General features: G+C 34.6%; 1 protein-coding gene across 3 annotated transcripts in view; it reads right to left on the bottom strand.

Moving 5' to 3' along the window:
* The window catches only part of c12.2 (von Willebrand factor A domain-containing protein c12.2), a 550,347-nt gene that overhangs the window by 49,142 nt on the left and 488,629 nt on the right, over positions 1 to 12,576 (bottom strand). For 2 of the 3 annotated variants that reach the window (XM_090409563.1, XM_090409564.1), the window contains exons 38-39: positions 11,464 to 11,572; positions 2,906 to 3,031 (exon numbers count right to left, since the gene is read on the bottom strand). In XM_090409563.1, coding sequence (XP_090265689.1) covers positions 2,906 to 3,031; positions 11,464 to 11,572 — 235 coding nt within the window. The remainder of the gene's footprint in view (positions 1 to 2,905; positions 3,032 to 11,463; positions 11,573 to 12,576) is intronic. The other variant, XM_090409565.1, reaches the window with a different exon arrangement.

The raw sequence follows: 12,576 nt of genomic DNA, 5'->3' as shown, positions 1-12,576 counted from the left end.
CTTTAAACTGCAAAATGTGATCTTGCCATTGATATTCACTTCACTTTTGAGCTTTAAAAGTCTATTACCTCAAATTTTAGATCCACAACTATTACTTATAGTTTTAACTTGCCAGACACTCTTTCCACCATGCATTTAACAAATATATGATGACTAGATCAAAAATTTAACAACATTGTATATAAACACAGTCCCTCTCATTAAGTTATGAGAGTTGACCACCACGTTGTCTGCTGCGTGGTGGTCAACGTCTCAGGAAGTCTTCTCCATGCCACTGCAAGTAAAACTTCCTCATTCAAACATTTCTCCAGCAGAAGTGAAAGCTTTGCAATGCAACAGCTATCTCATTATTACAAAAGTTAACCAAGGGAATGCTACTGTTGTCATAGGCTCCTCAGAATACAAAAGAAAAATCGCTCATACTAGATGACAGATCCACTTACCAGGAACTTGACCACAATCCAACTAAAAGCTAAATCAGAAGGAAGGCTAAACTCACTGTTAGATGAAGTCACCAGTCTTGATGGAGATGCCATAGATAAACTTAAGATCCATTTTTCCCACCCCTCTTCCTGCTTCTATGATCTGCTAAGATCCACAAAGGAGACAACTCTTTGTCCAATCATGGATTGCATTGATTTTCCTACTTATTGCAAAGTAAAATTTTAGTCCATCTATTAAACTTCCAAATTGGCAACCCCCGATCTTTCATTAAAAACCTTCAGATTTTCGAGAGAAAGTGAAAAATTTGTCCATTCAACTGACTGATGTCATGGTCAGTTTTAACACAGAATCCATACTCATCAACATTCCTCTGAGAGATTGCCTTCATCTGCTCTCACAAGCCTTTCCTCTGGATATAGACCATTTGTTCAATTTTGTTTTAATCAGGTTATTTCATCTGCCAAAACAGACTTTGCAGACAAATTGAAGGGCACTCTATGGGGAGCGCACACTCTAGCCAGCTCTCACAGACTTTTATATAGAACACTTGGAAGAAATCCTTTTCTCATTTATACAACCTCGGTCTTCTTTTTGGGTGTACTTTGTCGATGACATCTTTGCCATCTGTCCTCAAAAAAAAACATTACCTTACCTGCCTTTCTAGCAAAAATAAACAATCTACAGCACAAGATAAATTTCACTATGGAAATATAAAAAGGGACAACAAACTAGCTTTCCTAGATATCTTGCTCTCTTCAGCTCTTCTTCAAGTGAGCTAAGTATTTTCTTTATTAGGAACCCTACCTTCAACTGCCAGATGCATGCAATAGCAATCTGCTCACCATCACTTCTCAAAAAAACTGAATCATAAAAACTCTTTAACATCATGTTCATATCGTATGATCTAATCCAAAAGATCTCAGACTAGAACTTCTGGACATCAAGCATATTATGCAATGAAATGGCTTCTCAGAACAAACTATGCAACATGTTTTTTGGTTCCTATCTCAAGCAAACAGAATAATATAGAGTGTCAAAACAAAATGAAATAATATGGACGATCGAAATGCCACATGTTTTTGAACCAATTTCAAAAATCAATAAAAAATGCAATCTAGTGACTACATTTCTTTCTTTTAAGGTTAGATGTCAGCATTCATAGTGAAGAATTTATGTAGACACAACACACGTGTTAAAATAATTACTTTATTTAACATTAAGCAAGTAACAATTGCCGTTTAGATCTCTGTATTGAGGTCATTATCAGGATGACTTGCACGTCATTATCACTATGACGTGCAAGCATATGCACGTCATAGTGAGATGTGAACTATTAGCGTAATGTGGCACTGTCCGTCGTGCATTTAATTGTTATGTCCAAAAATTGTAAATTCATTCCTTTAATTACAATTAAAGGAACGAATTTCCAATTTTAACTTGATTTTAAAGTAATTTTGAATTATACCAAACTGTATAATTTTATCGATAATAAACAACATTTTTTCATGTTTATTTTTTTTTTATATTTTTACGATAATCTTGATATTTTATCCAAACACATATACACTGTACTTAACAGTGTGTATGTATATTTCGAAAGTTTCAGCACCCCCCCTCCACGATTTCAAGCCATGAGCTGCCACTGCTTTTCTCTGTATTCTCTTAGATAACCAACTGACTTAACTTCTAGAAACTTCCGATGTGCTTTCTTTTTCTTTTTTTTTTTTTTTTTTTTTTTGAAGACCACTATCTCTTTTACTAGGAATTTCATGATGTAATGATTTATATGCTTTATATCTATATATAAACTGTCTATTTTTTTTTTTTTTTTTTGGTGATTTCTTGAAACACGTTATTTGTCTTGCTACTTGGCTAGAAATCAATAATGGATATTTATTATAATTTCTTTAGTTTGCAATGCTAATTAAATGTGCTGATCAAAAGTTCACTTATGAAAAATATAACTTTCAGACATGAGATTTCATGGTATTGAGAAGAATTTTGTCATCAAATGGTGTCAATTTGTTTAAACCCTTTGAGGATTTTAATGAAAAGGCCCCACATTTTGAGACATCTTTTAGATCTGTGAAACCTTAATTAAAAGCTGAACGACTCTCATACTAAAACTTGCATTTCCAAAAACTGTTGGTCACTTTCACAACTTTTTAAGTTTAAGAGGGAAACAATCATTTCATCACCTGGCTCTAAAATAGTAATGGATATTTTTCTTACCTTTCCTTTAATAGTTTCTGATCCTAATTAAAGTGATTTAAGCTATTTCATATATATATATATATATATAAATTTGTATTTGTTAAAAAAAAATTGTATTCTTAAAAACATTCAACTCTAAAGGTAATTTAGTTAATGCCAAACATGCAAATGTGGAGCGCTAATTGCCAAGTAAGTAAATATGTAATGCCAGCTATCAAGTAATGGAAACAATGTGAATTATAAATACCTCTGGCTCTTTTTCTCCTCTTCGTTTATAAATAGCTCTTTCTCCTGTTATGCTTTCTATCAGTTTTCCATCATCAAATTCACCACTTGTTTGGTGACTTATCCACTGTCTTTCTTTTCCTTTTGCCTTTTTATTAATATTACATAACATCACATTTATATGATTAAAGAATATTTCATAGTGCAGAATATTTATCAAAATAAGTAAATATCCATTTAATGCAAATTTAATGTACACACAACACATCAGCTTTCACACAGCATTTATTTGCCATAGGCCTTGGAGCCTCTCATGCGTATGGAAGCAAAATATATATATACATATCAAGAGTGTGTATTCCGGACAGGCTAGGTATGTGGTGCACACCCATGGAATAGCAAAATCACTGATATTATATTTTTGCATTTATTCCTGTTAAACACTCCCCTAATTGTTTTCTGGCTTCAAGTGATTCCTAATGAAGAAAACACTTTTTGGCATGTCAACATTGCATGACATTCACATTAATAGCCTAAGTGTGCAGTCACAAATACGGACACCTTTAAGTCCTTTGAGCAGGTGTACAGATGGTGCAGCGGGTCAAATTCTTAGCTTGCCTATGGTTTTTAACCACCCAAAAGGCAAGGCAGGTGAGCGCTAAGACAGCAGCACCTAGAAATCAGTAGCTGTAATTGGGTGCTGTGTCAGTCAACCAATCCAACTGAATGTTGTCATTTGTCATGATTTTTTTTTTGTTTTGTTTTGTTTCATCTGTTTTGCAAGCATGAAATATGATCTGACATGTTTATTATATAGACAAGTGTTTAATATATAATTTTCTTTAAATAACTTTTTGCTCATATTTACAATGGGAAACAGTGTTCGCAACCTACTGAATGTCCCGTTTTCTGCCAGAGCTTTTGCAGATTGTATGATTGTAGTTGAAGGAGGTAAGCCTCATCCTCCTTTACCAAATTTACTATTATATTTACACCTTTGAGTAATTCAATTACCAACTAAATAAAGCATTCTCCTTCATTATTGTTTTCTAATATAACTTAAAACAAACACACTGTCCCCTACTCTATGCAATTTGGTTACAGTTAAGATGCGCACTGATGCACTATTAAAATTTTCATACATTGATAAAAATACAATCAGATGGTCAAATCGACGTGAATTTTGTAGCATGGGTTGCATAAGCCACACGGCAACAGACCCAACTGAAATGGGCACGCAACACCAATGATATTATATATATATATATATATATATATACACACACACACACACACACACACACACACACACACACACACATATATATATGAGAGTAGTCTGAAAAAGTTCTCGGCCTCAATCATAGATAGCAACACTATCGGCAAGATTTTTTTTCTAAGTTGATACATCTGTCCTAAGACTGAGGATCATGCAGTATGATACAGAGGATCACACTGCAAATGCCATTAAAATAATAAACCTATTACACACACATATATATACTTCAGCAAAATGAAGACCGAAGTTAACTTAACCACATTTTGTTGTTATGTTCCATCGAGTCGTTTCCAACTCCTGGTGATTCTATGAACATACATTCTCCATTCAGATCTGTCCTTGACATGTCTTTCAGAATTTCCAAGCAAACTCCAGTTGCTTCTTTAACTACATCCACCCATCTAACTCTTGGCCTTCCTCTTCTCCTACTTCCATCAACTTTAACAAGCATCATCTTCTCCAGACTGTCATTTGCTTGCATAATATGTCCGAAATATGACAATTTTTGCTTGATGATCATAGCTTCGAGGGAGCAATCTGGCTTTATTCTGTCTATCACTGATTTATTGGTTTGCTTTGCAGTCCATGATATTCTTAGTAAGCATCTCCAAACCCTTAATTCAAATTCTTCTATCTTCCTTCTTTCACTCTTTCCCAGGGTCCAACTTTCACATCCATACAGTACCACAGGGAATATCATTGCTTTCACGATTCTGATTTTTGTTACAATGCTAATATCTTTAAAGATCTTGCTTAAATTTGTCATTGCTTTCTTTCTGCGTAATAATCTTATTCTAACTTCTTCAGTACAATAACCATCTTTGTCAATTCGGAATCCTAGGAGCACAAAATTGTTAACTGCTTCCATTTTCTCCCCATCTACTTCAAAATCATTAAGATTACATGTTGCCATAACTTTTGTCTGTTTGAGGTTAAGTTTAAGATCATATTTAGCACTTTCTTCTTTAACTCTAATAATAAGTTCCTCCAAATCTTCTTTGCATTCTGCTAGCAAGGTGGTATCATCTGCATACCTCAAATTATTAAGATTTTTAAGGCTTTTTACTAGAAAAAGAGGTGGGGAAGTCTTAATTATCTGCATCCAACTGACTACAGTTGTTACTTTTAACTAAAACCAGTGCTAAAAGTAATTTTTAGCAATACACAAATATAAGCAATTAATATAAATGTGATCGATGGAATACAAATAAATAAGCAACGACAATGTAAAAATTTTTTTATTTTTTGTGCCCAGTCCTGATATTACTTCAGGTGCAAACTTTGTTTGCTTACACTTGGATAAAGAATTAAACCAAGAATATAATTTCTTGGCATCTTTCATTTATAGTATAAGCAACTGGAAAAACTTCCAACATATATCTCTAATCCACAGTATTTTAATAATAAGGTATGACACCTTTTGGCTACTTGTATATGGAAATATGACTTCTGCATTACTTCAACCTTGGTATCACTTATATGTCTGGCTCCCACTGATGACATCTCGTTGAAAGTTTATTTTCCACTTGGTTAGAGTATAATAAATTTAGTTTAATCCTTTATCCAAGTGTGAGCAAACAAAGTTTGCGCCTGAAAGTATCTTCAGGACTGGGTTAAGGTGATACAACACCAGGGCAACTCGTTGCAAAGGTGGAGCAAGCTACCAACACTCCTATCTTAGTATCTCCTATAATGCAAAACACATCTCCTTGCGGATATGTCTAATGTTATGCATTAAGGGAAGGGCCACTACCCAGACCGGTTTCGACCTTTATTGAGGTCTCTTCAGTGGGAGCCAGGCCCAAGTCGAGATATCAGGCAGAAGCATTAGCAGGTCATCTCCACCTATAGGAATTGCCAATTGGTGTGCCACCCTTTTTTTAATAAATTACTCTGGATTTAGTAGCTTGCTCCACCTTTGCAACGAGTTGCCCTGGTGTTGTATCACCTTAACCCAGTCCTGAAGATACTTTCAGGCGCAAACTTTGTTTGCTCACACTTGGATAAAGGATTAAACTAAATTTATTATACTCTAACCAAGTGGAAAATAAACTTTCAACATCTTTCTCTAAATCCAGAGTAATTTATTAAAAAAAGGGTGGCACACCAATTGGCAATTCCTATAGGTGGAGATGACCTGCTAATGCTTCTGCCTGATATCTCGACTTGGGCCTGGCTCCCACTGAAGAGACCTCAATAAAAGTCGAAACCGGTCTGGGTAGTGGCCCTTCCCTTAATGCATAACATTAGACATATCCGCAAGGAGATGTGTTTTGCATTATAGGAGATACTAAGATAGGAGTGTTGGTAGCTTGCTCCACCTTTGCAACGAGTTGCCCTGGTGTTGTATCACCTTAACCCAGTCCTGAAGATACTTTCAGGCGCAAACTTTGTTTGCTCACACTTGGATAAAGGATTAAACTAAATTTATTATATGATGACATCTCGGTTTTCAGCCTGATAAGTACTTTGATTTTCTTTTGTTTGATTTTCACTTTGATTTTATTTTACTGATGCTAGTGATGGTTTCACCCCCACTAGCACTGTATTTTTTTTTTTAAATAAATATTAAGAATGCTGGTTGTGCAGTTAATATCTGCATTATGAAATTACTTTTGATGGTATCACAGCCGCCATTTTATAGTAGCTGGTGATGTAAATTATTTCTGTATCTCAGGATTATTTAATTCTTAGTCTCGTCAGTGGGAGACCAACCCAGATGTAAAATACACAGGTTGAAGTGATGCAGAAGTCATTCTTTCCCATACGAGTTGCCACATTGGGAAAGAATGACTTCTGCATCACTTCAACCTGTGTATTTTACATCTGGGTCTGGCTCCCACTGACGAGACCTCAACAAAGGTCGAAACTGGTCTGGGCAGTGATCCCTTCCCATAGTGCATAGCATCATACATGTCCGCAAGGAGATATGCTTTGCATTAGGAAAAATACTGCTAGATCTTGAATGGAGAACTTTTGCAAGGAAATTATTCATTGAGGATTTAACATGCTAAATCTAACAACTTAAGGAAATACCTGCACACCAGCAGAAAATAAAAGAAAACTTGTTTGCTATATGTGAGAATATGTATTCCTTATATGTAGTGTACTGAAATTTATTTGCTGTCTAAACCGAAAATCAAAATAGAGAATTTGTATATGAGAATTATTAGTATATTATTAATTTTATTAAGCTATCTTGGTATGCTGTAAATCACTAGACAAGTAGTAAGAGCAGTCCGAAGGTTGCACGTGAAACATACAAGTTGAGCATAGGGCCGGAGACAATGGCATACGTGGAAGGTAACGTTGGCACGTTTTCCATGAAAATAGCAACCTAAGAGCAAAGGGAGAATAAGGGATCAACTTCAGGGCATAAACGAGGAGGGTCATGTGGAAATTACACAGCAAAAAAAGAGGGTGCCTGAAGTGAGAATATAAGGCGATGCGCACCATATTACAAGTCTTTTTCTTCCTGGTTCCTGCTTTGTGAGTTTTGACTGGTGGTTCAAGAGAGATGTGCATCGGTGCAGTGATGTCAGACAGCAGGCCTTTTTCTGGAGATGCCCGAGCGATTACACGTGGAGCTGATCGTGAAATACCGGCCCTTGCAGAATCGAGCCCTCGCTGAATGTCCCATCAGAAGGAGCAGAGAAAGTTTCCTTAGACGTGGCAGAAACGCATTCATGTCCGGCAGTAGTTCAAGGACAACGTAGCCACAGGTGCAGAGATAGCTTAATCAGAAGCTAACCAGAACCTACACATGATAGCGACAAGATATCCAGAAAGGAGTCGGTAAAGTAGAGAATTTTATTATATAATTCAGGTGTATTAGAAGAAAGATAATCGTGTGTAGTTATAAGATGTGGACAATTTGTTAGAGAACTTTAGTGAAAATTCTTATTTAAAATAGCTAGCTTCCGTTGAACAAAAGAATTGTCTGGAAGCGATTTCATATTTGTGTGTGACTGAGTTTGATAAGTGAAACTAATATTGCAGAAAGCATTTAATTGAGTAATACCAGAATGTATAATGTATAACTAATATACATTGGCTTGTGGAAAGGAATCTTAAGTTTATGTAGTATTGTGTTGCATTTTACCTTATCTTGTTTGTTTAACATTTTTTTGAGCTAACTTAGTATTCTTGAATTAACTTAGTATGTACTGATCTCCTTAGCATGAATTTTATTTAGTATGAAATTGAGATCATTGAATATATGGTTCATCTTAGTTGTAAATGTCTTGAAATCCCAATTAACATGTTTTATTACTTATGCCTGAGTTATGCCTGATTACGAGATCAAATTACCACTTATAAAATTGAACCTTGGCAGGAAGGAATTAGAAAGCATATAAAGATAGATTACAAGTCATGACTGCTAACTGAAATCTATACGGCTGTAACAAAGTTTTTCATGATATGTATATGCCTTAAGATCAAGGATTATCTCCCTGAGTAAGGATCCATTCTATTATAGGATACTGGCTAGCGCAGCAAAATATAAATTTTGCCAGTATCCGCAAAGGAGATAACCCTAGATAGAAATTTCTTAGGTGCGATAGTAGAATAGATAATAGCAATTATAGAGATAGTAAAGGTAGAAAATTGGAGAAAGCAACGATGTAACAATACTAAGGAAAGTGATCAGAACTCCCTCCCCCTTTACCACAAGCTGCCCTTGTCTTGAAAGGTTGCTTATGCTTGGATCCGCCAATACTGTTATAGTTTCTATATTGAGGAAATTTTATTGTTCAGTCATCTAGAAAGAAGCATTCTTCTATCTAAATACAAACGGTGTAGACCACCCACATTATGCAATATTCACCAGGAGGAGATAAAATTCTATCTATTCTTGCTATGAGAGATTTTTTAAATAGTTCGATCCTCTTAATTCAATGTGGTCTTATAGTCAATTACAGGAATGACTGGAGAGCAATCCCAGGCAGAGAAGGCCAACTCAAGGCAGTTAACTCAGATAAGGCTAACCACCCAGGTATCAGTCATCTTTGCACTTTAGTTTCAATTGGTCTTTTGGTTGTTCATCTATATGAGATTGGCAAAAAAAAAAAAAAAAAATTGATAGCCTTTAGCTATATGATGATATAAAAGAGTTGAGGCATTTTCTCTATCTCTCATACTATCTATTTGTCTTTTACTAATACTCTAAAACTAACAGAATTAGAATATTAGTAAATACTCCTAATACTATCAGGCTCTCTTGCACTTCTATACTAACTAGGCCTATGATGAGCACCCCTTTACTTTTTCACCTCAATAAAGGTCAAAACCGGCCTGGGTATTGACCCTTCCCCATAATGCACAGCATTATACATGTCCATAAGGATGTGTGCTTTGCATTATGAGATACTAAGGCAAGGGACGAGAAGTCATTAGCTTCTATATACGAGTTGCCCAGTCCTGAAATTGCTTCAGGTGCAAGCTTTGTTTGCTTATACTTGGATAAAGGATTAAACCAAGAATATAATTTCTTGGCATCTTTAATTTATATTTTTTTGTGTTTTGATTGACATTATGGAGCATTATGTCAGTAACTAACAATTCAGCCAGATTGGTTGACCAAGTGGACAGAATATCTACTCTCCAACTAGCAGGCTGTTCAAATCCCACACTGAATGTTTTTTAATATCAATGTTGTAGAATCTAAGCATAAATCAAGATAAAAGGAATCTGTTGATTTCTGTTTATTAATTTTTATTTTTGAAGAGCTGAAAGTTGTAGGGTTTGGGGAATTCTTCATGGGGAAGGCACTTCCAGAGAACCAAAGTAGATGGAATAAAAAATGAAAGCAAATAGTAGGTTTGGTGGATTAAACTATGAGTTAATAATTGGAGAATGATGGATACCATTTATACTGTACAGCAACCATGGAAGAATTTGTAGAAATGACATAATGCAGGAACTGACCGTCAGTGAGACACTTGAAAGAAATAGTTTGCGAGGAGCGGCGAGTCATAAATAGCTAAACCATTCACTTTTGGATAGCATCAAGACTTTTTGTACAAATTCCAAATTTAGCCATCCTTAGAATAATGGTATTCTCAGAGTGAGCAGATTTGGGATTTACACAAAGTTATTAGATAGACAGGTGAAAAGTAACTTCTTGAATGAAAAAGGAAGTTCTAGTTCTTTAGAGGCTAAGGACAACACAGAGGTAATATGCTTACATGTTAATGTGTTAAAGAAATAGAGAGAAATTATGCAGCTGCTCTTGCAATACAAAATTGTTCAAATATGCTTATCCACATACTGGACAATGAACACCAGCTTGCGTGATGATATATGTGGAGTAAATGAAAATGTTATAAGATATAAGGTGGTGAAGTAATGACAACAATAAGCAGAGATTAACTGGACAATTAAAATTTTTCACATATTTCTGTAAAAAGATTAAGTGCCACATTCAAGGTATGGCAGCTGAAATATTCAAGTAAATTCCTATAATCACTTGTACAATAAAGTCTAAACCATAAAACTGAACAAAATTTATAGAATGGAAAATTATTATTATATTCAGAATGCAGTAAAGGCATTATAAATAAAATAAATCAGCTAACGTCTTTTATTCCCTTATAGGGAGTAGGCGAGGCCTTTATACCCTATCGAGCTTTTGGAGACTGAGTGGGCAGTTCAATCTCCACCAGCAGCCAATCAGAGATAGCTGGCCCATGTTTATCACTAATTATAGCAGCCAGCGATGAAGAGGCTGGCAAACAGTAACATATCTTGTTAGGGTTAGGTATACCAAGAGATGTTACTGTTTGAAATAATGTGGGTACTACGGTTGATTTTCTTGAGTTTACAGGATAAAAAAACCCGCGTTTACAGGAGGAAAAACCCGCTTGCCCATTCCAGAGATTGACTAACTCCAGAATCAGTCGAAAAAAAGCTTAGAAAAAGTTCCTCCAGTCAGCAACTAGACTTGAACTTAAGTCTGACTTCAAGCGACCAAGCACAGAGGATGCAAGCGCCACTTCCACTGAGCTACACAGGCCTCTCTAAAGGCATTATTGTCCCTATATTGGGACACTGTTTTCAAAACAACAATTTATTATAAAATACACTATTAACAATCAAAAGAATGTTCCAATGGTTGTTTACTAATAATATAATTCCAAAAAATAATGTCATTAAAATTAAGAAAACTATAGAAGCAATACTGTAGTTTGAACTGTGTACAATTTTGTAACGAAAAGTTGTTAAAATTAAAACGCAAGTATATATGTGTGTGTGTATATATATATATATATATATATATATATATAGAAAATAAAACAAACCTGTAATCCATCTAATATCACTCTTAACATCTGAATTTGTTTTCGAACACCACCTGCAAAATTTTCATATAATTCTGCATCATGTTGGGACATGTTTATTTCTCTTAACCTGTATACAAAATCAAAATAAGACAGAAAGAATAATATAATGGATAAATATATAAATAATTTATATGGTAATATTTAATTAGATAATATAACTTATTTCATGAATATCATTCTTAACACTGGAGTTTATTTATTACACTACTTGCAAAATTTTCATCTAAATCAACATCATGTTGGGAGTGTTTAGTTCTCTTAATATGTATACAAAATAAAAGAGGACTTGATAAATATATGAATTATAATTTTATTTCGTGGTAATTTAGAATATCTATTCCATTAAAATAAATATAAATCAGTAAACTGATATTTCTGTTTCGGCATTAACCTTCACATGTCTTTTGAACCTTCCTAGTTGTAACATTCACATTAACCAACTGAATAATACAGATAACTGGGAGGAACCCTACACATAGCCTATAAGAATGTGAAGTAGGTTAATAATCTCATGTTCGGTGCTCACTTTCTGTAGTGGGCTCCATTTCAAGATATCAATTTGAATAATGAATAAATGAGAAGGGTTTGGAACTTTTAAACTAAGATTATCAAACTACATACATTATGATGGTACAACATAATCAGATATCATACTAGCTATTATTGAGTTATACAGTCAACTATAGCAAACAGCATTATCAGCATTATAATCAACTACTGAAAAATCCTGACCAGATAGAGTTTCTTTCCCCATCCCCCAATTGGCACAATGCTGTTCTAAAGGAAATTTACTACAAAAATCTATCCATTATGACAAACTATTCCTTAGTTTTCAGAAAGTGTTTTTGTCAGGACAAACCCAAAAGAACAGCAAAAAGTCAGCTATAGAAAAAAAACTCAACAAAACATGAAGACAGCCATCTCCAACATGAAAAGCATCAATGAAAAAAAAAAAAAGAAGTAGAGGTACCAGAGAACTTGGAATTAACATGACAAAATTGGTGTTACTGAGACTAGGTTCCTTCTAAGCAACAAGTATAAGACAGTTTTAAGGCGCTAAGAATCATTGAA

The sequence above is a fragment of the Typopeltis vanoorti genome, chromosome 19 (assembly GCF_054136105.1).
Source record: "Typopeltis vanoorti isolate ZY-2024b chromosome 19, IOZ_Tvanoo_1.0, whole genome shotgun sequence".
Lineage (NCBI taxonomy): Eukaryota > Metazoa > Arthropoda > Arachnida > Uropygi > Thelyphonidae > Typopeltis > Typopeltis vanoorti.
Note: the sequence above shows the minus strand (reverse complement) of the source record. Positions and strands in the feature narration are given on the sequence as shown.